The sequence below is a fragment of the Antechinus flavipes genome, chromosome X (genome assembly GCF_016432865.1).
Source record: "Antechinus flavipes isolate AdamAnt ecotype Samford, QLD, Australia chromosome X, AdamAnt_v2, whole genome shotgun sequence".
Lineage (NCBI taxonomy): Eukaryota > Metazoa > Chordata > Mammalia > Dasyuromorphia > Dasyuridae > Antechinus > Antechinus flavipes.
In genome coordinates, this window is record NC_067404.1 from 55,971,424 (window position 1) to 55,996,180 (window position 24,757).

Below are 24,757 nucleotides of genomic sequence, written 5' to 3' on the forward strand. Positions count from 1 at the left end.
CACCAATTCATATCGTAAATTTGTGAAAAAGCCAAAGCTAGTTATCTCAGTCTTTTTTCATTTTTCTTACTTTTTCTAGTAAATTTATTTATTTTTAATATGCCTTACTTTATGAATCATGTTGGGAAAGAAAAATCAGAGCAAAAGAGAAAAACCATGGGAGAGATTAAAAACAAAACAGAAAAAAAAAGTGAATCTAGAATGTGTTGATTTACATTCAGTCTCCTTAGTTCTTTTTCTGGATGCAGATGGTATTTTTCTAGCCAAAGTACTGGGATTTCTTTGAATCCCTGAACCACTGAGAAGAACCAAGTCTTTCATAGTTGCTTATCACACATTCTTGCTGTTATTGTTTACAATGTATTCCTGGTTCTGCTTGTTTGGCTCAGCATCAGTTCATATAAATCTTTCCTGGCCTTTCTAAAATCAGCCTGTTCATCATTTTTTACAGAAGAATAATATTTTATTACCTTCATGTACCACTATTCAGCCATTCCCCAATTGATGGGCATCCACTCCTTTTCCAATTCTTTGCTACTACAAAGAGTGGCTACAAACATTTTGCACATGTGGATCCTTTTCCCTTCTTTAATATTTCCTTGGGATACAGACCCAGTAGTGACACTGCTGGGCTAAAGGATATGCAGTTTTATAGGCCTTTGGGCACAGTTCCAAACTGCCCTCCAGAATGGTTGGCTTATTTCACAATTCCACCAACAATGCATTTGTTTCCCAGTTTTTTCATATCCCCTCCAACATTTATCATTATCTTTTCCTGTCATTTTAGTCAGTCTGAGAGGTATGAGTGGTACCTCAGAGTTGTTTTAATTTGCATTTCTGTAATCAGTAGTGATTTAGAACATTTTTTATATAACTATAGATGGCTTTAATTTCTTCATCGGAAAATTGTCTGTTGATATCCTTTGACCATTTATCAATTGAGGAATGGCTTGTATGCCTTTATCAGAAACCCTGGCTATAAATATTTTTCTCAGTTTTGTCCTTCCCTTTTAATCTTGATTCTGCTGGTTTTGTTTATGCAGACACTTTTTAATTTAACCTAATCAAAGTTGTCCATCTTGTCTTTCATGATGTTCTCTAGTTATTCTTTGGTCCTTCATTCTTCACTTCTCCAAAGATCTGATAACGGAATTATCCCTTGTTCTCCTAATTTATTTATGGTATCATCCTTTATGCCCAAATCATGTACCTATTTTGAGCTTATTTTGGTATGGAGTGTGAGATGTAGGTCTACACTGGGTTTCTGACATATTATTTTCCAGTTTTCCCAACAATCTTTGTCAGATAGTAAGTTCTTATTCTAGAAGCTAGAGTTTGGGGAAGGGGGGTATCAAATACTAGATTACTATTGGCCTTGATTATTGTGTCCTGTGTATCTAATCTATTCCACTGATACACCACTTTTTTCTTAGCCAGTATCAAATGGTTGGTTATCTCAGTCTTAAGTTCTTTGTCTAGAAGTTTAGATAGCCTCCATTCCCTCAGATAATGTTAGAGCTTTAAGCAGAAAGGGATTGCCTTTGGAATTTATTCTCCCAACCTTCTGAGATCAGTCTTTGGGCTAAATCAGTCCTATCTGCCTTCTTTGATTCCCAAGATGATATCACCATAAAATTCTCCTCTTCTGAATCCAAATCCTCTTTATATAAGCTATCATCTGCCTCCATCTACTACTACTGCTACTACTACTACTACTCTCTTTGGAGCCTGTCTTAGAGCCTACTTGGCTAGCTTTTTTTTTTTAGTACATATTGCTCCTGTCCCCCAGAGAACTCAGCTGACTCCCCTATGGATAGCTGCTGGTTGCAATTTATTGAAAACAGAAGTCTGAATAATTGGATTCTCCAATCACTCCTATATCATGTATTTGTGCCAAAATTGCAATGTTGCCTCAAGTAATTCCTATTTCCCATAATCCAATGACAAAATGACATTTGCACTTCTGTCCATTTATCTTCACTAAATGTTCTCATCCACGTTTCTATCTCTGGCTCCTGCATTTTCTCATAGTAATATGCCTTACTAATATTTGATGCTCCCATATTCTTGCTTTTACCTATCCTATTTCTTTTGGGTAAAATATGTCCTTCTAGAGACACACATCATTCTCATCCCACAAAGTCTCAGTGATACCTCTTGAAATTTGTCTCCTTACATTAGGATATTTATTCCTTTATGTGCCTTGTCTAATACTTGAGCATTTTTAAAATTAACCAGATCAGCCTATCACTAATCATTTATTAAGTACCTTCTTTGTGCCAGGCACTGTGCTAAGTGCTGGAAAAACAAAAGAGGCAAAAGACAAGAAGTTTACAGTCTAAGGGTGGGAAGAGCCAATGTGCATATAAATATGCATGACGCAAGCTATATATAGGATCAATAGGAAATAACTAACAGAGTGAAAGCACAAAGAGGGGCTGGAAAAGGTTTCATGGAAAAGATGGGGGTTCATTTAGGACTTAAAGGAATCCATGGAAGTCCTTAGTTGGAATTTAGAAGTGAGAAAATTTCAAGCATGGGAGACAGCTACAGAGAATGACGAGAGCCAAGGAACAGCCAGTGGAATAGCCAAAAAGCCAGGGTCCATGGATGAAAGAGTACATATCAAGGATTAGTATAAGAATGGTGGGAAAGTAGAAGTAGGTTATGTTATATTTTAGTATAGTCTATACTATAATATATAATTTATACCAGTGGTTCTCAAACTTTTGTTTTCGGTATCATTATCCTATTAAAAATGATTGAGGATCTCTCCAAAGTGTTTTTGTTTATCTGGATTATATTTATAGACATTGACCATATTGGGAATAAAAACTATCTTTGAATTTGTAGACCCTCTCAAAGGGTTTCAGAGATCCCCAGGATTCTCTAGACCATACTTTGAGAACCACTGGTATAAATACACACACTATATATAATAGATTTGCATGACAAAGGATTTTGTATTTTATGTTGGTCATTTATGTCAAGGCAATGGAGTTTATTGAGTTGGAAGGCAGGGCGTTGGAATGATCAAAACTTCCTACATTAGGAAAATTACTTTGGTGGTTCAATGGAGAATGAATTAGACTGGAGGCAGGCTGATCCACCAGTAGGATCTTACAATAGTATAAGGCATGAGATGATGGAGGCAATATCATGGAAGAGAAGATGGGGAGTCCATTTGAGAAATATTGCAAAGATGATGCGGACAGGCCTTGGGAACAATTTGGATATAGGAGATGGGAAACAATGCAGTGGATAGAGAGCACCAGCCCAGACGTCAGGAGGACCTGAATTCAAATTCGGTCTCAGGACACTTAAAACTTCCTAGCTGCGTGACTCTGGGCAAGTCACTTAACCCCAATCAACTCAGGGGGGAAAAAAGAATAAAGCCTAGGTTTCAAGCCTGAGGAATTGGAATAATGCTGTTATCCATATATTTGAGGTGATAGGTTTTCTTTGTGCTTCCTTCCTTGAACTTTTGTGTCCTGTGAACTTCTAGGCTTCTCAGCTGCTATGCTTCCATTAATATAGTAACCCTGTCTGATATCTTGCTTGATACACGTACATTGCGATTTTTCTCCCTCTATATCTTTTTTATTTTAAAGCCCTTTGGTTAGATTTGCAGGATAGCAAGCAGATATATTCTTACTAGCTGTTGTTAGATACATTCTTTCCATTGCCAGGAATATATCATTCTTACATTGTGAGATACAGTCCAGAAATCGAAATCTCATTTTCAAATTCTATTTCCATTTCATCACTTCCAAAATAGTTTTTCCCTTTCCTATGGCTTGTCTTCGGTGAACAACAGTGAGGAAAACCCAACTCGTTACCCCTGTGGTCTTTTTATTTACTTCCCGAAATTTGGTAATCTTTGGCGATGCTTTCTAGCAATATTGTTTGTATCCATGACAGCCCAATGCAAAGCCAAGAAATCCAATTTGTGTAGGCGATTATGAGTCATCTACCGACATTCAAAAGGCCTCTGGTAATCATCCTTTTGTCAGAAAATCAACTAACAAGCATTTATTAAGCGCTTACTGTGTGCTAGACACTGTGCTAAAGGTTTGGGATGCAAAGACAAAGCAAAAACAATCTCTGACCTCAAGGAACTTACATTTTAAGAAGAAAGAAAATACGTAAAATAATTGTAATCTATGAGGTACATACTGAGTAGATGGAAGGTAACTTCAGAGGGAAAGAAAGACATTGGCATGGGGGATACTGGGAAAGGCTTTAAACAGAAGCTGGCACTTGAGACTTGAAATAAGCTGGAGAGACAAGATAGGAAGTACATAGATTATAAAAAGAATCAAGTGCTAAACAGAGGATTTTTTATTTTATCCTAGAAGTAATTGGGAAAGCCATTATTTGGGGAGTTCGCTGAGTAGAATTACAGGGAATATAGCATGACCAGACTTGCACTTTAGAGTTGAGTCAGAACAGACTTGAGGCAGGGAAACCACTTAGAAGCCTCATCCAGGTGAGAGGTAATGAGGACCTAGTCATCCCTTCACTGTGTTAATGGAGAGAAAAAGTCAAATGTAAGAGATGGGGGGTTTTATGTAGAAACAGCAAGATTTAACAGGTGATTGGATATTTGGAGTGAGGGAGCATCCACTTGACATGCATGAGCCTATCTTGCCCATAGATGTGCAAAATAGAACTGTGCCTCTTTTGCTTTACTCTCTTGTTAATCTTCCCAAGATGAATCGCCTCACCCTATAAGTACAAGCTTCTTTGTCCTTTGAAAAAAAACAATCAAAAGAACAACTTTGTCTCGGACTGTGTCTATGAGCCTTGGGCTTCTGGAGATGATACAAAAGGATATTGCCTAGAAGGAGGTGAAAGGAGCTGCTTTTTGTTGCCTAAGCAAACTCACACTAGCCATACCTCCTGAATTGATTATATCAGTTCAGAATAACTTGGGGGCCATTCCCATTGTGCACGTAGCCTTTGGCGCATCACTAGTAAGCACGTTACCATTTGCTTATGGCCTCTTTGGGCATTTGGGTCAGTGCTCTTGAGATACCGTACCCCAGTCGTGACTGCCTGTAGCAAAAGTTAGGGAAACGTCAGAGGCTTTCTCTTCCGAGATCACCAAACACACATGTCTGCGAGCGTCTGCAGAAATTCAAGTGCTGAAACCTTGGAGTACTGTGCCTTTTCTGGGCTTACAATATCAAGAAAAGGTCCCTGGGGTTCTCAGATACTCCCCTGCAACAATATTCTAGCTCCTAGTAGTATATCTGTGACACTTTCCGGCCACGCTTCCAAGGCTTCCCAATTTGTGAGTGAACTTGACCCCTCTGAGGACTTCAGCTTCCTATTTCAAATAGCTTGCTGTCATATTGTTGGACTGACCAGCCGCCCTTCGTGAGTAACTGCTCCCCAAGACTCGCTCTCTTGCTATTGAGAAAGGCGTGGCTGCCAAGGCTCTATCTAGGATGGGATATCTCCTAATCATGAATTGCTGAGGGTGGTATTGCTTCTGCCAGCAGGCCTCTCATATCGTACACAGTTGTTCCCTCTCTCATCAGGAAGACTTTCAACTTTCTCATTAGCTCCCAGTCAGCAGTACAGGGCTTAATAACTAGTTTGCAAACAACACTATTAACAGTTATCTCCTTAGGGATGCTGGAGTGTACCATTGTTTTAGCCTGCTTACATAATGGCACTATCATGACCTATCTCTACCTCAGTACATTGAGGTTGATTTTGTTGTTCAGTCTTTTTAGTCATTTTCAAATCTTTCTGTCCCTATGTGTGATTTCTTTTGGCAGAGGTAATAGAGTGGTTTGCCACCTCTTTCTCCAGCTCATTTTGCAGATGAGGAAATTGAGGCAAACAGAGCTAAGTGACTTGCCAAGTTCACAGAGCTAGGAAGTGTCTGAGGGCAGATTTGAACTTTCGTCTTCCCTACTCCAAGCTCATTGCTCTATCTACTGTGCTACCTACCACACCGAGTCATACCAGTATCAAATATTTCATCGGAGTGCCCATTGGGTTATGTAAAGTCCTTGCAGTATCTTTATAATTATGATCAGTGGAAACTACCTCCCCCAAATCAAGAGATCTTTGTAAGAATTTGGTATTGCTATTATATACCAATTTTATAATAGATGAATGGTCACGGTGACTATTTAAGCCCGCACTCCAATTTGAAAGTTATTTTAACTGTCTGACAATGTTCCCGCTGTAAATAATGATAACTTTAATGGCGCTTTACACAAAAGCAAAATAGTTATTTGAAAATTAATTAATCTGATCTGGAGAAGTTACTTTGTAAAATGTTGTCCCCTCACATTGAAGGAGAAAAGTACAAAAAAAAAAATTCTTTAATGAATCCTCTGCATTGTCAGAGCAGCCACACATATTTATACATGCACACACACACACACACACACACACACACACACAATGTCTATATATAAAGACAGAGTATGTATTTATGGGTATGTAGTTAATATACAATTATATATTTTTAACATTGTCAATCTTTATTGATGGATTATCTAAGAACATACTGCTAACGCTGCCTTTTCTTTACTGTACCTGGCATAATAAACTCCACTCAGATCTCTCATTTTACCTGTGTGGATATTTATGCTTTAATTGTGTTGCATGTCTCTTATAAACAACATATGCTGGCCTCCATTTTCTAGTATATATGCTGCTGATGTGAGCACTGGCCTCCATTTTCTAACACATTTTTCTATTCTTCCTTATTTTATGGGCAAGTACATCCCATTTATACTGACAGTTGTGGTTGTTAATTGTTATATTTAAGCTATGTGTATGTGTGTGTGTGTGTGTGTGTGTATATGTGCATATATATGTATGTATATATAAATTTACATATATACGTATACACACACACATATATATACACAACCCATATATGTATGTGTATCTTGTATGTGTGTATGAATATATATACACACACATATACACACACACATATATATATACACACACACATATACACACACACACATATATACTCACACACATACACACACATATACACACACACACACATACACACACATATATATGTTTGTGTATGTATGTATCTAGGATAAGCTCCCACAAATGTAGTAAATAGGCCCCTTGGTATGGCCACAGTCAAAAGGGGCAAGACTAGAAATTGAATCAAATATAAAACTCTCTCACACCTGTACCCTATTAATTGCCACCTGCCCACATGTCTGTTGAAGAGTATCCCGCTTTCATCATCAATATTTTGGGAGAAGGAAACATCAGTTACTTGAAGAAAGCTGCTGAGGAAACTCTACATAGCTCTGAGGAGTATTAGGCTTCTGTGTATGGGAATTGGGCAGTTGGGAAAATCTGCAACAGGTCTTCAATGCGCTGTCTTGATACAACCCTGTGTCTTTTCCTTTGCAAGACTTCCAACTAAGTTCCTGATGTTGCTTTTTAAGATGGTTTCCTTCCAAAGCACAAATAGAAAACTGAAGACTTAGTAGAACATGATTGTTGTCTTCAACTATTCGAGGAGCTAAAATTTGAAAGAGACCTCAGTGCCATCCAATTCGATTCAAAAAGCCTCCCTGAGGTTAGAATTGGGAGCAATGGATTGGGGTTTCAGAGAGGCAAATTGATGTTGAAATTAGGAAAGGCTTCCTATCAATTAGTGTTACCTAAAAGAGAATGTGCTGTCCTGGGAAGATGTCAGAAAAAGTCTCAATGGCATCTTGTTGGGGAACAATAGGGGATTCTTGCTCAAGGAAGGATTAAATCAGAGGGCCTCTGGAGATCCTTTCAAATCTGAGATTTTATGGGTTCTGAAGGTCCTTGGTGGTTTTCAGGGCCTTCTCTCTGAAGATGTTGGGAGCAGTGTGGTAGCACAGTAATATTACTGGAAAGACTATTAGAAGATCCTGGTGATTTGGGCTAATTTTTCTCTCAAAAGGCAATGGAACCAGCTTTAATATTTAATTGGTCCAGAGGAGTAAGGTTCAATGACATAGCTTCAAAATAATCTAAGGCATAAAAAACAATACATGAGCATCTGAATGTTCCCCAAGTCTTGATGCATGCTCTACCGCAGGGGTCCTCAAACTTTTTAAATAGGGGGCCAGTTCACTGTCCCTCAGACTGTTGGAGGGCCAGACTATAGTAAAAACAAAAACTTTGTTTTGTGGGCCTTTAAATAAAGAAACTTCATAGCCCTGGGGGAGGGGGATAATGGTCCTCAGCTGCCCCATCTGGCCCTCGGGCCCCAGTTTGAGGACCCCTGCTACCATCATGTGAGTTATGTCATGACTTATCTGGCCAAATACGCCACCATAGGAAATGCAGAGTGAGAGGAGCTGAACCCAACTGAACCAATTATTTACTGAGTACCCTTTTAATGCTCTTGTTAAGTGGACTTCCTTTTATGAACTTCATATAGTCTATGAATGTCTCAATTGACTCCAGTGCAGAGTCCAAACTCTCAGACTATCCTGAGAGTCCCAGAACAGATAGATAGGATGAGAATAGGGACCTTGCTACCAATATCAGGTATTATATATAAACTTCTGACCTCAGTTTTATGAGAATCTATTTGCAAGTTAGGTCCATATTTCCTAATTAATTTTCAGGTCCCAATACAGGGTCTAACATAGTACTTGACTTGCCACAAACACATGGCCTATCTGTTCAAATGACTTTGGATTGATTGGTCAGTGAACTGTTCACTGAAAGATAGATATTGACCTGGAAATGGATGGTCTAAAAAGTTGGGAAGGACCTCCTCAAAATGGCATGTTACAGTTTCTGTTTTATTGAGAATATTTAGAATTGCAAGGGAGTGGATATGGTATGTCTTACTATCTTATATTTAAGTGTTTTTTATTCATCCTTGCAAGCTTACCAAAACCACTCATAAGGAGTCCATTTTGTTGATCTTGTTGGAAAATTTAGCTGTCAAAATATCTATTTACAGTGAATCAATAGGGCTCCAAATGTGCTGGGAAATTGATATTATATGTATGGAGTAACAGCCTAAGGAAGAATACTGTATAATAAATGTTTACACACCATCAAGTCTACAAACATTAAATATCAAAAAAGATAGAATCTTTTTTTTCTTGTGTAATTTATCTCCATTTTTCCATTACCTTCTCTCATTTTCTCTTCCAGCGTTACTCACAGACAAACCTCCCAAGCCATTGTTCCCCAGGGAGAATCATCCAAGTGTTATTGATGTCCAGCTGGGTAAGTCCCCCTCTGGGAATAATAGATAGGAAACTTCTGCTCTATTAACAGATGGGAAAAATTGCAAGAACCAAGAGAGGTTTATTGCCACTGTTATTACATGCAAATCAATTTGCGTCCACTCATTTGTAAGTGTGGAGTTCACTGCAGTAACAGTTTAAGGAAATGAGTTTGTATTGTATGAAGGAATGGTTATCCTAATTGGTTACATTGGGTAGTCAGCATACACGTCCACAGAGCTTTTTAATCTGTGATTGATGGGTAAATGGACATCTTGCCTTCATGACTGGGGACCAGGAGCCTTGCGTTGCTTTAGCCAAAATGTCTTTTTTGGTAAAGTGCTGGTTCCTGGAAACAGTCTGCTCCTTTCAACAGTGGCCAAATCTCCAAGACTGAATAAGAGCACCCTTTATAATGATTTGGTCATGTTATTTCCAATGGCATAATCCAGGGCTATTTTAAACTTGTTTCTAAGTTGAGATCCTGAATATTTATGAATCATCTGGTGTTGGGAGAAGTAACAACTTGATTTATGGGCACTCCTTTTTTTTTTCGTTCTTTCTTTTTTTTAAAACAAACTCAAATCAGGATGCAAGATGTCAAGGCTCTTTTTTTTAGTCTCCCACAGCCAATCCTTGTATTTTTAGAGCTATAGACTTGAAACTTGGAGGCCAAAGACTCCACGAACAAATTGCAGCCTTTAATCTGAAGCATTCTTTTATTTTCTGTGAGCTTTCACCAGTCCCTTGAGTTTTGTTCCAATAATCAGAATTTCTCCTTCTCTGAACAACAGAAATATGCCAGGACTGTACAAAATGCTGAAAGACTATTAGGGTTGTTTGAGGGTCTGCAATTTATTTGTTTTTCTGACACTAAAAGGATACAGCAATTATTTAGTCTGGAGATGCCAAATTGACCCCAATACTGCACTCACTTTGGGAATTTTTCACTTAATGTTTACTTCTCTCTGTTTTACTTGGGTTTGGGGGTGACTTATAGCTATCCATAACATCTGAGAGAGAAAATTGCATTATTGCTATGAGTGGGTTCATTTATCTGAAATGGAAGGTAGAACGGTGTACTTTGGCTCGGGATGCATTTTAGCTTGGCTGAAACCAAAGTAATTTTGATCTTTTTGATAATTTAAGGTACCTTTGCTCTGAGGGCTCAAAATGTTGGGGCGTATTTGGGAAATTTGTATCATGGATTACTTTGGATTATAATATGGGAAATTTGTATTGTGGATTACTTTGGATTATAATATGGGAAATTTGTATCATGGATTACTTTGGATTATAGCATAGGAATACATCCCAAGATACCGGGGGAAGAGGGACAATCCTTACGATGATGATATGCTTCAGATGCACTTAAAATACCGTGCTGGACTTTTCAACCCACAATTCAAGACTCGATTCAGCGACTCCTTTGTTAACAGAAAGATGGAGACACACTCATTTTTTCCCCTCACGTGAAGGCCACTCCACCACGATACCCAGAGAACCAATCCATTCAGCTCAAAATAATCAGTCAAACTGACTCTTTGCCATAAAGCAGATAAAACAGATATGACTGACTTGCTTTTCCACTGGTTGCTCTGACATCGCATGGCCCCAGCCAAAGATTATCTCATAACTTACATTTACAGCTAGGTAGTAAAGTGGCTTTAGAAGTCTTGAGGAACAGTGGCAGAGGGGGTTCTGTGCTCCAAACAGCTGTTCTTTTGAAAGTCTTAAATGTGTAAGAGAGTTTGGAAATGGTGATTCGATTGGGGACTTTTCTGTCTGTAACAAGAAACATGACAGAGTATCTAGGGAGATCCTAAGCCCACCTAGAAAGTGACTTTTTCCTCACATTCTAGAATGGGCCAAACATCTCCATTCTCAGAAATATCATAACGTGATGCACCTAGAGTTGGAAAGCACCTTGGAGGCTATGTAGTCCAAATCCCTCATTTAGGGCCCAGAGAGATTAAATGACTTGGCCAGATTCACACATCAGAGATAGGATTTGAACCCTCATTTTCAGAGCTGTTGTTCTTTTTGCTGTACCAAACAGGCTTATGTCTAAACTAGATTTTTAAAATTAATTTATTTATTATACCTTTTTATTTACAAGACATATGCATGAGTAATTTTTCAGCATTGATTCTTGCAAAACCTTCTGTTCCAACTTTTCCCCCTGCTTCCCCCACCTCCTCCCCTAGATGGCAGATAGACCAATACATTAAAATAGATTTTTAAAAAATTAATATATAAATGACTTTTACACAGTACACCTGGATCACCAAAAACCCTTCAACCAGTTGAGGATGTCAAATTTTACCCCTACTCAGAGATCAATCACCCACCACTGATGTCACTGCTTAGTTTTCTCTGCCCCAATAAATTCTCTGAACATATGTTAAACTGCCCTATTTTTGAGAATCAATAAATGTACAAAGCCAGGTTTTTTTTTTTTTTTGAGGATTAGATAGCCTTCATTTAACCCCAGAGAAAGTACAAAAAAATACAGAGAACTTCCAGTAGACCATTGGCAGACACAGAAAATACAGAAAGCCCTCAAACAGCCCACAAACTCCTTCCAGAAGACAATCACATTTTTGGAGCTTTTGAACAAATAATAATACCCTTGCCCAGCAGACCTGCATTATACAAATTACTGTAATAGGACTGGGTAGCAAGATCAAGTTCCCTTGTTTCCTCAAACCATGGATTTCTTTTTTTTTTTTTACTCCTCAAACCACAGAGGTCACTTGGGCAATCCTCTTCATTCCAAGCATGCATTTCCCCCTGTAGAAGACTGAGTCTTCAAACTTTCCCGGGACCAAACAAACTCTAAAGTTAGTTCCACCCAGCAGATCTCTCTGCTCTTCCTAAAAGGAGATTCAGATCAATGAACAGCATCCATGAATTCAAAGGATGAGCGAGTCTGCTCCCATGTGCTTCTGTAAAAAGAAAATCTATTAGTCACTTCAGCTGCCATTATCTCTTGGGCTAGAAAAGTACCTCCCGGGTCGTCTCCTCTTAGGCTGTATCCTAGCACCTATCTATCTCAACCAAGATCTTCTGATAAAATCCGCATCACCTGCTCTTGAAGTGGGGCACGATTAGGAGAAATCCCTTCTGCCCTTTCCCCAGCACACTCAGAGCAAGGTGCAAAGGCAAGACCAAACAAGATATACGTACGATCATTTATCACACAAAATGAGAAACTCTTGGGAACGTTCAAGTCCCAGCCTGAAGGTTATTTAGAATAAACATTGTCTAACGTGTTTATTTTCATTGTGTTGGGGCTAAGGGAGGTTTCTTTGCTCCATGCATTTCTAACAGAAATTTGGTGAATATTAGATTTCAATGGAAATACTCCATGTCTACTGTATGGAATTGGCTTCAGTACAGATACTTTATTATGTCTCCAGAGGAAAAGAAACATCTTGACTTTCTCTCTCCTATAGTGTAATCCATTAGTCATCCTTGAGATTCTAGGAATTTACATACATTTCTGCTGACACAGCCATGACAGCTTGGGTGTAGCTAAATAGTATTCACATTCTAATGCTGCAAAAAGATTCATCTTCACCAAAAAGACATCCATTTCAAGAGCACAAACACGTTCTTAACCAAATAATCGGGAGACTGTTGCCTGCCAAAGCAAACCTATCCAACTGAAGTACATTAAAGGTACCCGAGGTAATGTTAAGAAATGGAAGGAGGAAATATCGACAAAACATAAATTCAGTTCAGCCCTGTAATCTTTAATCTGTTCTCTTCCTCATGGAGCTTTAGCTCTCAATTTGAAAAATGATCTTTTGCTAAACTGAAGCTAACTCTCTCCCCTATTTTCCATCAACAAATACTCGAGAATTTCTGAAATAGTGGACTGACTTGTGGGCTTGGAATCAGAAAGCCCAGAGTCTGAATCCTTCTTCAGATGCTACCTAGCTGTGTGGCCCTGAGCAAGTCACTTAAGTTTTCTGTGCCTCAATTTCCTCAGATGTTACACAAGGATAATAATAGCATCTGCTTGACAAGATTGTTTTGAAGATGTAATTCGATATTGTACGCAAAGTGCTTTGCCAATCTTTTTTTATTAAAGCTTTTTATTGACAAAACATATGCATGGGTAATTTTTCCAACATTTACCTTTGCAAAGCCTTCTGTTCCAACTTTTCCCCTCCTTCCCCCACCTCCTCCCCTAGATGGCAGGTAGTCCAATACTTGTTAAATATGTTAAAATATATGTATTATTCAATATGTAGATACATTTATACGGTTATCTTTTTGCACAAGAAAAATCGGATCAAGAAGGAAAAAAAAACTGGGAAAGAAAACAAAATGTAAGCAAACAACAACAGAAAGAGGGAGAATGCTATGTTGTGGTCTGCACTCAGCACCCACGCTCCTCTCTTTGGGTGTAGATGGCTCTCTGCCAATCTTAAAGGATAATATATGTATCAGGTTTTTTTTTTCCTTTTTGAATTGGACCTATGATTTCTTTGGTATTAGGAGAACCTGATGCAGAAATCCCCATCATCATTGCAGAGCCACACCTGCTCTGTAGCTTTACATCTTAGAGAGTTGACATTTAAAGGTTAGGGGGCTTGTCCAAAATTTCACAATGTTTCAGAGACAGGATTTGAATCTACATCTAGCTCCATTGCTGACCCTCCACCCACTCTGCTATCTTCCATCTCACTATTTTTCCTTTTTATTACACCTCTAATAAAATCAAATCACTGAAGGACTATCACAACATATGTTTTGTTGAGAGAGAGCCAGTCCCTATCTTCTTCCATAATTTATTATACACCCCCGGTACCTATTCAATAAAGCCCAATATTCTTCGCAAAGCTCAGAAGCCATGGAAAAATGTGGGCAGAAGTGTGAGACATTTGCAATCCTACTTTGAATAAAGTTGTACCTGATAGTGTATTCTGTTCTTTCTCACGGAGCAGGGATTTTTTTCTTCTTTGGAAATTCCTAATGATCTGAAATGAGCCAGTCAACGTTCTTCAGAAATAATAAGTCTAGACTTCGTGTGTTTATTCCATCTGTACTCAAATGGCAAAAAGCAAGTCCAGAACTCTAAAGAGCATCAAAGAGAATCAGGCCAGGAGAAGTAGCAGTCCTAGCTAACCATTTTAGCACAGACATTTCATTCCCCGATGAAGTCGCTGCCGGACAACAATTTGTTCTTTCTTCCTTCCATTCTCATTGTGAATTTACTTTATTTCTACAAGAGTCTTGAATTTATATTTCATGGCATCGGTCTGTTTTATGCACTCCTGCCTCAGAGATTTCCTATATGCATATGGAATGTTAATCTTCTGAAATTGATTCCCCAGCATATCAATTTCTCCTGAAAATGATATTGGATAATCCAATGGGACCAGAGTAAAAGATTTAGCGGGGAAATTTTGTGAAATGTTAAATCCGGTGCAGTGTTCAGTACTGAAAAGCAACAATTATACAAGCTGAACTAGAAATTAGGGAATTATCCAGGCAATGAAATCTATCCTTATTAATCTCATACTGGTAGTTATTGGAATTGGAGCCCTTGCTTGGTGACTTAATATATCCTTATCTCCCTGCAACTTGTTCCCGGACACCAAATTTATTCTAATCTTTTATACGTTATCGAGATTGTGTTGATCTGAAAGCTTCCTCTGTCCAACGTTTGTTTGGAGATGGTAGATGGGTTACAGATACAACATACCTTATGATAGTGTGGCAGATTGCTGTGCATGTTAGTGCAGGATAAACACTTAAAAAAGCAAGAGAACAGTCGGTTTAAAAGTCCCCAACTTATTTAGTCAATGTGATAAAAACATCATTTCAATGGCTGTGTGTGTGTGTGTGTGTGTGTGTGTGTGTGTGAATAGGGGTAGGTTGTAGAAAGGATCCTTTAAATCCTCCAGCTCTTTATGTATGGCTTGAAAGTGCCCCTCAGAACACCTTCATTGTAAATTGGGATAAATGCTGTGATGATTCTCAAAAGAAGAAAGGAACTGCAAGCAGCATCCAAATCACTAGCACCTGGCCATTTTGGCAGAAAGAATTGGAGGCAGCTCACAGCAATCTTCCCTGTCCTGTGCAGAAACACTGAGTCAGTGGCCTATTTCGAACAGGCCTTCCTTCTGTTTATTCTGGATAAAAGCTGAAAACTTAATGAATGACACCAAATAACATGTTCCCTGAATTGTCCAACATGCTAATTATTTGCAGCTTTGGATAATCTGGGCCGATCTCCCAACATTTAGTTGTAGTCTCCATGTCCAAGGCTTAATGACATTTTCCTTATTTTGGCTAGATCTTTGTGGTTTCTGAGGATTGGTGTCTTTTTTTTTTTTTTTTTCGAGGCATTCAGGGTTAAGTGACTTGCCCAGGGTCACACAGTATACATTGTCTGAGGTTGGATTTGAATTCGGGCTCTCTCGACTCTAGGGCCAGTGCGCTCTCCATTGGGTCATCTAGCTGCTCCCACCATTTACTACCCACCCCCCAAGGAGGGCTGTCTTAAAAACTTTTTAAGAATGGACAGTCCTGTCAATGGTCAGCTTGATTAAGGAGGTGACTTCCAATCACCCAGCACCCTATCCTCTGTTAAGACTTAGAGTCTTTTGTTTAGTGCTACTAATTGTTCCTTGTTTTTTCAAGCTAATTAATAATCAGGCCTCAGGATCACAGTTGAGCAAGAAGTTTAATTAAATTAGGTATAAGTTTAGTAAAAATCAAAGCCATCGACGCATGTATTACAGAGCACAAGTGTTACACGCAGTTCATAATTTCAACTTCCTCCAAGGCAGAAAAATTCCCATTTAGGCGAGAATCCAATTGTCCCAGCTACAGTCCAGTCCCTGCCACAAAGAATATAGAAACCATATGCTTTTTGAACTGTGCTATTATTCGGTAACAAGAATACAAGTGCATCAGGACTTTGGATATTACTGATTGGGAAATCATCCTTTCTAACTGTATTACGACTGTGTGCTATAGATTGTGTTTCGCCTTTATGTTATTAATTCAAGAACCAGACTTGTCCACTTCAAGTTGAAAGTTTCAAGGATTTAGAATTAACGCCATAAGTGCCAGGGTGTGGATGCCTGGTACAGGGTAGAATTATCGATAGGCAAAGAGAAAGCAGATTGGGAAAAGCCTGTGCAAGTCACGAGCCATCAGTATACTGGACAGGCAGCTGGGAAGTCAAGCATAGGCCCTCTGGGATGCTAGATTTAGAGAGAGAAGAGACCTCAACAGCTCATATTCCAATCCTCTCATTTTACAGAGGAGGAAACTGAGACCCAGGAGACTGGAGAGATTTGCCCAAATCCTTGCCCTGGAGTTCCAGGGCCAAGAGTCCAAAGCGGCTAAAATGACCCAGTAGCACCGAGCCAGGGCTGGAGTACTTGGAGATCAATATGTGGAAGGTTTTTAGTATGCAGGTGCCTACTTCTTTTTCTGCTTTCTACCTCTTTTTAGATGGCAGGTGGGTGGTTAGAGATGAGGCTGTGTCTCCAAGCAGCAAAGGTTAAAGGGTAGCAAATGAGGAACTCTATAGGGGAAAAATCACATGAATTAAAGGATTTTTTTTTTACTCCTTCTGACCCTGGGTATCATCAGCACCAATTCCATTTCAAACAGCAAGCTGTTTGTGGTTGCAGCTGTGTCTGAAGACCGGCTGAGGGGCAGGGGAGGTGTTCTTGAAAGATGTCGACTGAAATCGTCAGAAGTCTCCATGTGCCCCAGGATCAGAAACGAGAAAAGAGGAAATTGAACTACTGCCTTCGGAGTTAGAATGTTCCCACTGATGGGGGGTAACTAATTGCCTGGACTGTTGGGGGACAATGACATATTCACACTGGATTTCTAACAATCTCATGAGCCTGTCAGTAGTTCTTAACAATTCCAGTCCCTAGCTCGCTTTTCCAAGAGGAAGACTGATCTTTAAAACAAACAAACAAACAAAACTCTTCTTTAGAAAAGAAATGAGAATACTTTAACATTTAACATGTATTGGTCAACCTGCCATCTGGGGGAGGGGGTGGGGGGAAGGAGGGAAAAAATTGGAACAAAAGGTTTTGCAATTGTCAATCCTGAAAAATTACCTATAAATTATGTAATTTATAATGTAATAATAATAATAATAAAGAAATGATAAAGAAAAGCTGAGATTGACTTTTGGTGCTGTGGAGGAAAATGGGAAAATAAGGAAAATATTGGGATCATTTAGGCCTGCTTCTGTCTCCTAATTGCTGCTTGACCCAGGCGACTCTGTTAAGACTATAGATTGTGGGAAAGGTACCAGGCTGCATTTGAGAGAGGAAATTCCCTATATCAGTGAACTCACAAATCTCTGCCCTGTTTCCCAACCACTACACCGAAATTCTATCTCCAGTACCTGGGTTTTTTCAATGTAGGTGTGTTTTATACTATATGCATGTAAATAAGTAGAGAACTGAGGAAATTATAGAATCCCAAACTTAGAACGAGAAAGGATCTCTGAAACGTATATATGAGGAAACTGAGGCTCAGAATGGTACCATCTGAGGTCACAGATAAGATCACAGGATCTTAGATTTTAAGCTAAAAGAGACTTCAGAGGCCATCTAGTCTAACCCTCTCACTTTAGAGAGAAGGAATTTGAGGGCCAAGAAAGTCAATCTAAGGTGACATATCAAACCATCGAATTATAGATTTAGATCTAAAAAGGACTTTAAAAGTTGATCCCAACCTCTTCATTTTACAGAGAAGGAAACTGAGAGTCCAAGATAGAACCTTCATCAATGTCTCAGAGCTAATAAGTGTCTAAACCAGCATTCGAACAAGGTCTTCCTGACCGAAACTGTATCCATAATATGTCTTCTCTTCACTTCAGTAGTTTTATCTGTCAGAAAGGGATAATACTCGTGATACAAGTCTGTCAGAGCTCAAATTAGTTAAGGAATAAAAAATTCTTTGCAAACTTGAAAGTGCTAAATTAATTCTACTTATTATTATCAACTCTTCATTGTACAGTTGAAACCGAGGCCTAAAATATAATCCCCCACCCTGTCCCCAATAGGATAACTAGCAATATAAAGTATGTTAGGTTAATAAGGAACAGATTTCCAGGGGAATGACAAAATGGTTTTGATTGAGGGGTTCCTGAGTAACATAAACCCAGAGTACAAAGTCCTATAGACATGGGCAGCCAGAGAGTGGGCATCATGAGGACATTGAATACCTTGATGTGGAGAGGGCACTACCAAAAGATGGATGGAGTGGAAACTTACTACCTTACCGTTTTGTCTAGTCCCATGTTATACTCTTTACAAATACCTCATTGTATATTATTTGGATCAGCGCGACTAAAAATATCTTCTCAAAATATTGTTTATTTCCCATTTCAGTATTTCTGTCTTCCAAGGAGAGCTCTTCTGTACATAGAAAACTTGGTATATTTTTTTAGTTGGGTGTTGTGCAAGTAGAAGCCAAACTCTGGTCTCTTAATGGTGCTGTGGCAGAGATCTGGATGAGTTTTTGGAGTTGGGAGTGTGTCGAGAGGCAACCTATGCCCATGATTTGAATTTCCTTTCCTTGTCATGCTGTTGGGTAAGATTTTAATTGTGTGAGACAGTTAACTGGGATGTGTCTTGGGATTCAATTGTTAGCATGATTCAGGGAGGGAACAAAGGAAATAAGACCATGGGAAGTAGCGCCAAGCACTAAGGGAGAAGGAATTAATGTGGACGCCAAGTCCTGAAACTCCTCATTCCAGAAGCCTTAATTGGGTTATGGGAAAAGGCAAGTTTTTCATCAATAAAGAGAAAAGTGCTTATTCAACTCAGGAGATTTGGAGAGAGGTAGGGCTATTTTTTAAAATACATTTGTATTAACATTTTATATTATCTATCTTTTCTATTATATTCCTCCATTTTCCCCCTTGGAGAGCTCTTCTTTTTAAGACTAAAAAGGGGAAAAAATCAGTTACACAAATCTAATCAGCACATCAAAAAAGTCTGAGCTCACCTCCAGTGTCTATCATCCACTTCTGCAAAGAAGAGTACAAGGAATATGTCTTTTGAAATGTCTTCCCTGGGATCAAGGATGGTCATTGTGATCTTGGAGCATTCAATTTTTTTTTCATTTTAATCATGTTTTATTTTTCCAATTACAAGTAAAGATAGTTTTTTCAATATTCATTTTTGTAAGATTTTGAGTTCCAAATTTTCTTCACCCTTCCTTCCCCAAAAGAGCAAGAAATCTGATTTAGGTTATAGGTATACAATCTTTTAAACATATCTCCATATTAGTCATGTTGGAAAAGAAAAATTGGAACAAATGGGGAAAACCACAAGAAAGAAAAAAACAAAATAAAAAAGTGAAAATAGGATGCTCCAATTCACGTTCAGTCTCCATAGTTCTTTTTTCTTTTCTAAGTAAGGATGACACTTTCCATCGCAAGCCTATTGGAATCAGCATTCAATTTTGATTATTTTCGTGTTGTTTTTCTGCAACATCACTGTAGCCACTGTATATGTGGTTTTCCCATTTATACTTACTGTATTCGATGTCAATTCTGTCTTGTGATTCTCTGCATTCTCCCTGATCAAAATTTATGATAGCAAAAATTAGGTGTTCTATCCCATTCAGATACCACACCATTTCTAACTGTCCTCCAACTAATATTCACCTATCTTTTTTGTTTCTAGTTCTTTCCTCATGCGATAAGCAATGCTATAAATATATCGGTATATATGAGTCCTTTCCTTTTTAGCACAAACTTCCTTGGTATATAGGGCTAGCAGTGGGATGTCTTGGTCTAAAGGCATGGACGTTTTTGTTACTTTCTTAACATAAGTTGAAATTGCTTTCCAGAACAGTTAGACTAATTCACAGCCACATCAAATTAGTGTAGCCATCTTTCCATAGTCCTCTCACCATTGACTAATCCCAAGAGGGAGTCCATTTAAATAATTAGACTTTGTGATTGTACAGTAGATTTCTCCAAAGAGCACAAAGAATTTAGGTGCTATTAACTAATCTTTTCTAAAGCTTTATATAGTAGACTAAAAGATGATAATATTAGCCATTATTACCCTACTTGGAGTGGAAAGCCTTTGAACAATCCAATCCACCAAGCACTTATTAGTTCTCCCCTATGAGCTTTTATATTATTTGGGGGGTAATCATAGCACCTATCTTCCAGAGTCATTGTAAAGCTAAAATGAGATAAGGTATGCAAACCCAGAAATATTAGCTATTTGTTCCTAAATCCATATTCATTTCAGACCTCTTCCTCTTCAAGTAGGCAAAGTGCCTTGCACACAGTAGGTACCTAATAATGCTCATTCCCTTACCCTTTCCTCCATCCAGCAATCTGCCACAATTTGACACTGATGACCACCTCCCGTTCCAAATGATCTTCCTCTGGATTCTCTCTTGTAGTTTATTTACTATTTCTTGAATCAATATGTCTTAGTTTTCATTGCAAGATCACCATTCACATCCTGCTCATCTTATTTGGTTGTCCCTTGCAGTTCTATTCTGGACCTTCCCCTCTTTATTCTCTCCCTCTATTCTCTTCAACTCCTAGGGATTCCACTATCACCTCCGTGAAGGTCAGTCCAGAATTGATAGTTGCAACATTCATCACTTTCCTGAGCTCCAGTCCCATATCTCCAACTGCCCGCTAGCCATCTATACATCTCTACTGTCCCATAGACATCTAAAACTCAACATGTCTGAAATTCAATTTATTTTCCCCTAAACCTTCCATTTCTGCAGATTCCCTGCCAAGGAGATATGGGAAGGTCCAAAATAGAACTGCAAGGGACAACTAAATATGATGGGCAAGTTCTGGTACTATATTCACCTTCTCCTTCTCAATACCCTGCTGCCTCAGCTTTCTGATATGTTTTCTCCTGGTTCTCCTTCTACCTGTCTGAATGTTCATTGTCATTCTCCTTGGTTCCATATTTACCCATATTGTGTCTGTATCTGTATCACCCAAACCTCTGTTCTGGAACTTCTTTTTTCTTTCCACCTCTTGGTGATCTCAGCAATTTTAATGATTTCCATTGTTATTTCTCTACAAATGTTACTCATATCTACATATTCAACCCTAATCTCTCTTCTGAACTTATATTCTAAATCATCAGGGGCCTGTTGGCTATCTCCAATTGACTGTCTTATAGGCATCTCAAACTCAATATGCTTAAAACCCACCCCAATTCCATGCTTATTTCTGAGGAGGGTGCCATCATATATTCAATCATCCAAGTTATGAATCTGTCTTCCTTGATTCTCCATCTTTCCTCATCCCATAGTTAATTAGTTGCCAAGTCCTGATTATTTAATCTCTGTAACATCTCTCCCATCTTCAAATGGCTATCGCTCTACTTCAGGCTTTCACCACTGTTCACTTGGACTATCTCGGTGGTCTCCAAATTGGTCTCACCACATACATTCTCTCAGTCCTCCAATATTTTCTCAACATAGCAATCAAAATAATCTTCCTAAAGCATATCTCATCATATTGTGAGAAATGCTGAAAAGTTGGGTTTCCACAGTATTGTAAGCTTCAAGGTAGTGTGGGATAGTGGGTACCACTGACCAAGAGGTTTTCAGAATGTGAGAGGTTAAGGGAGGTTAGGATTCACAGAACAATTAAGCTTTGAGCAAACAAGAAATTGGGGGGGGGGGAGGCTAGGAAGGCACAGGGGAATTCAGCCAATCAGAAAGAGTCTTGTGGTTTTGAGAAAACCACAAACTTAAGATAATAGCCCATCCAACTTAAACTAGTTGGGGTCAATGATCTGCCTTGACCCAAGCACTACTGCCTGCTTAATAGGCTAATTGAGTATTAAATAACACACACCAGAGGAGTAGTTTCCCCCATTTTGAACATGGGATGTAAGATGGGGGTAAGGGAGTATGTTTTATACATATTAAGGGAAAACATGTAGTGGGTGTATCAGAAATACTGTAACCCAGATAAAATGCATCAATCCATTCTCTGAAGGGGGGAGCTGTGTCACAAGAGCAAGTATAAAGATTCCCCCCTTTCTGTACCCAGTGCTCCCTCTTCCTGAAGAGGAGTAGGGCCCGCTTCTGGCCAGAAACATTAAGATGATTCCTTAAGATTCTTTAATAAGTTTTCCTCGACATCGGATTTTCAGTGTCAAGAGAGTTATTTTCAACAGTTTCATTCTCCTAATCTTAAATCTTTAGTTGTCCCCTGTTGTCTTTAGGCTAAGATACATACTCTTCAGTTTTGCATTTGTATAAATTCATACTCTTAATCATCTGGTTCCCATCCACCTTTCCACATTGATTTGTTTACCTTTTTAAGTGGCCCACTTGCGGTTCTCCAAACTCAATATCCCACCTATGTAGATTTGCACAAGTGGTCCCCCATGCCTGCAACTAAAATTCTTTCCCTCCTCACCTTTGCCTCTTGGGATCCCCAACCCTTTTCACATCTCAACGCTCAAGTGACATCTTCTCTTGATATCCTTTTCTCATCTCTTTAGGTGTTTGTGCTTTCCCCTCTCCTACAGTATATGTTTCCATATTGTACTCTGCTCCCCTTTTGGGGAAAAAGCCTTTTTTATTTAGCTTTGTACCCTCACTGTCTAGTGCAGTCCCTTGCATTATAAATATTCACAAAGGTCCTAAGCATGCTACTTAATTAATTAAATTGAATTGCATTGGATTGAAGTCATGAGAATAAAATCATACCATCAATATGAGTAGAGTTGGAAAGGACTCTGGAGTCCTTGAGGCCAGTCCTCTTGTTTTACAGACGAGCAAATGAAGGTTCAGAGAGGTCAGGTGGCTTATCCAGGGTCATTAAGTATCAGTGATAGGATTTAAGCACTGATCTTCCCGACTCTGACATCCACTGCACCACGTTCCCTTCCTGTCCTACGATTCCATGTTTTATGTTGACAAGAAGAAGCTCTGCAAATGGTTCCTATGAGTTACACAGAATGCTTTGTACAAATAAGCACTTGGAATGAATGGATATTGTTTGCTCTTTGGGAGGCAGGGGGTCAGTGGCGCTAAATCTTGACCTTGTTTATCCTTGCTACCGCTTTTACAGGTCAGCAGGTGAATGTGTTCACATGTCATTTGCGAGGAATCTTGTGTCTCTGGGCTCCCAATAAATAAACGAGGCCGGGTAACCTCTTAGAGTACCACAAAGGAAACATCCTGAGATTGTGTTGTTTCCCATGCCTGTTCATTCAATAGACTTGTGTTCTGCCATGTTATGCTCTCCTCCATCTGTCAAGAGAATGAGTTATGAGAATTTGAATGTCCCATATATTCTGTAAATTACAAATAGCAACATTCAGCTGTACAATTCTGACCTTTTCAACAATGTATAATTTTCGGGGTAGGCCATCGCACGTCTCTTCTTGTTTACAGCCTCACTGAGCTGTGGAGAAGAGGTGGGATGGCCAACACATCAAAATATACAATCCCAAGAAGGTCGAAAGAACACATTCATGAGACTGTTTATCAAAGCGACGAATAAAGTCTGGATGAGTCACTGCTGTGTTTGTCGGTCTCTCCTCCCCCCCTCCCCCCGCCCCCAGTCCCATTCAAATAGAATTTCAGTGACAATGATGTGGATAGTGAAAACGGACAGCATAACTATTGAGCCCTGGCCTCTTGTTCAAGAAGCTATACCAGTTTATATGACACTCAGCACCTCACAGATCAAAATTACAATTCCTGGTTCTGTGAAACTGAGAGCATCGATTCTCCAAAGATTCACTTGAGCAACCAAATAACCATGTATTTGATTTTACAATGTTTTTTTTACAGGGATGTGGGTGGTTCAGGGTGGTGTACAGGAAATAAAATAACATAATAACTTCTACTCCAACCCCGCCAAACTTAGAAATTTCATTTATGAGATGAGGTCCCCTCCACTGATGCATATTACCATTTCTATTTGTCCCAGAAGGCAGTTTTCATAAGTTGTCATACTCAAGCAAGAATCATCCCTCATCCGATCAACAAAGAAGTAATGGCTACTGGAAAACTTTATAAAAGTTGCACATTGGTGCAACTTTTCCCTTTCCTCCACTACTTTCAAGATTATTTTTGTTGTTGTTGTTGAGGTGATAGTGATTTCACCGATGCAGAGAAATTTACCCCCCTCTTAATAGACAACACGTGTGCTATAATACGATTATCCCTTCCACATTGTGGCAGATAGGGGTACGGTGCCTTCCCCCACCCCAGAAAATTTGCATAAAAAATTTTGGCCCTCTCTTCATACCAATAAAGAAGTCTGATTTTTTTTCTTTTTTATGGAGTACTTACAGTACCTTATAAAATTTAAGTTCGGTATTGGGTCATAGGCTCTATGTTGTCTGTTTTTGTGTGCAGCTTCTGAAAAACTCCCCCAGAATTCCCATTTAATTTCTTATGCCAACCTGTAGTATATCAACACCTACTATGAGGAAAGTCATGATGTGGAAGGGATGTGGAAAGTTGTGATGTGGAAGGGATAACTGTGGAGAGATTTA

The 24,757-nt window shown here is 39.0% G+C and overlaps 1 protein-coding gene across 1 annotated transcript in view; it reads left to right on the forward strand.

Annotated features, from left to right (window-relative positions):
* The window catches only part of IL1RAPL2 (interleukin 1 receptor accessory protein like 2), an 878,604-nt gene that overhangs the window by 657,568 nt on the left and 196,279 nt on the right, over positions 1–24,757 (forward strand). The window contains exon 5 of the mRNA XM_051968000.1: positions 9,157–9,231. Within this exon, the coding sequence (XP_051823960.1) occupies positions 9,157–9,231 (75 nt within the window). The remainder of the gene's footprint in view (positions 1–9,156; positions 9,232–24,757) is intronic.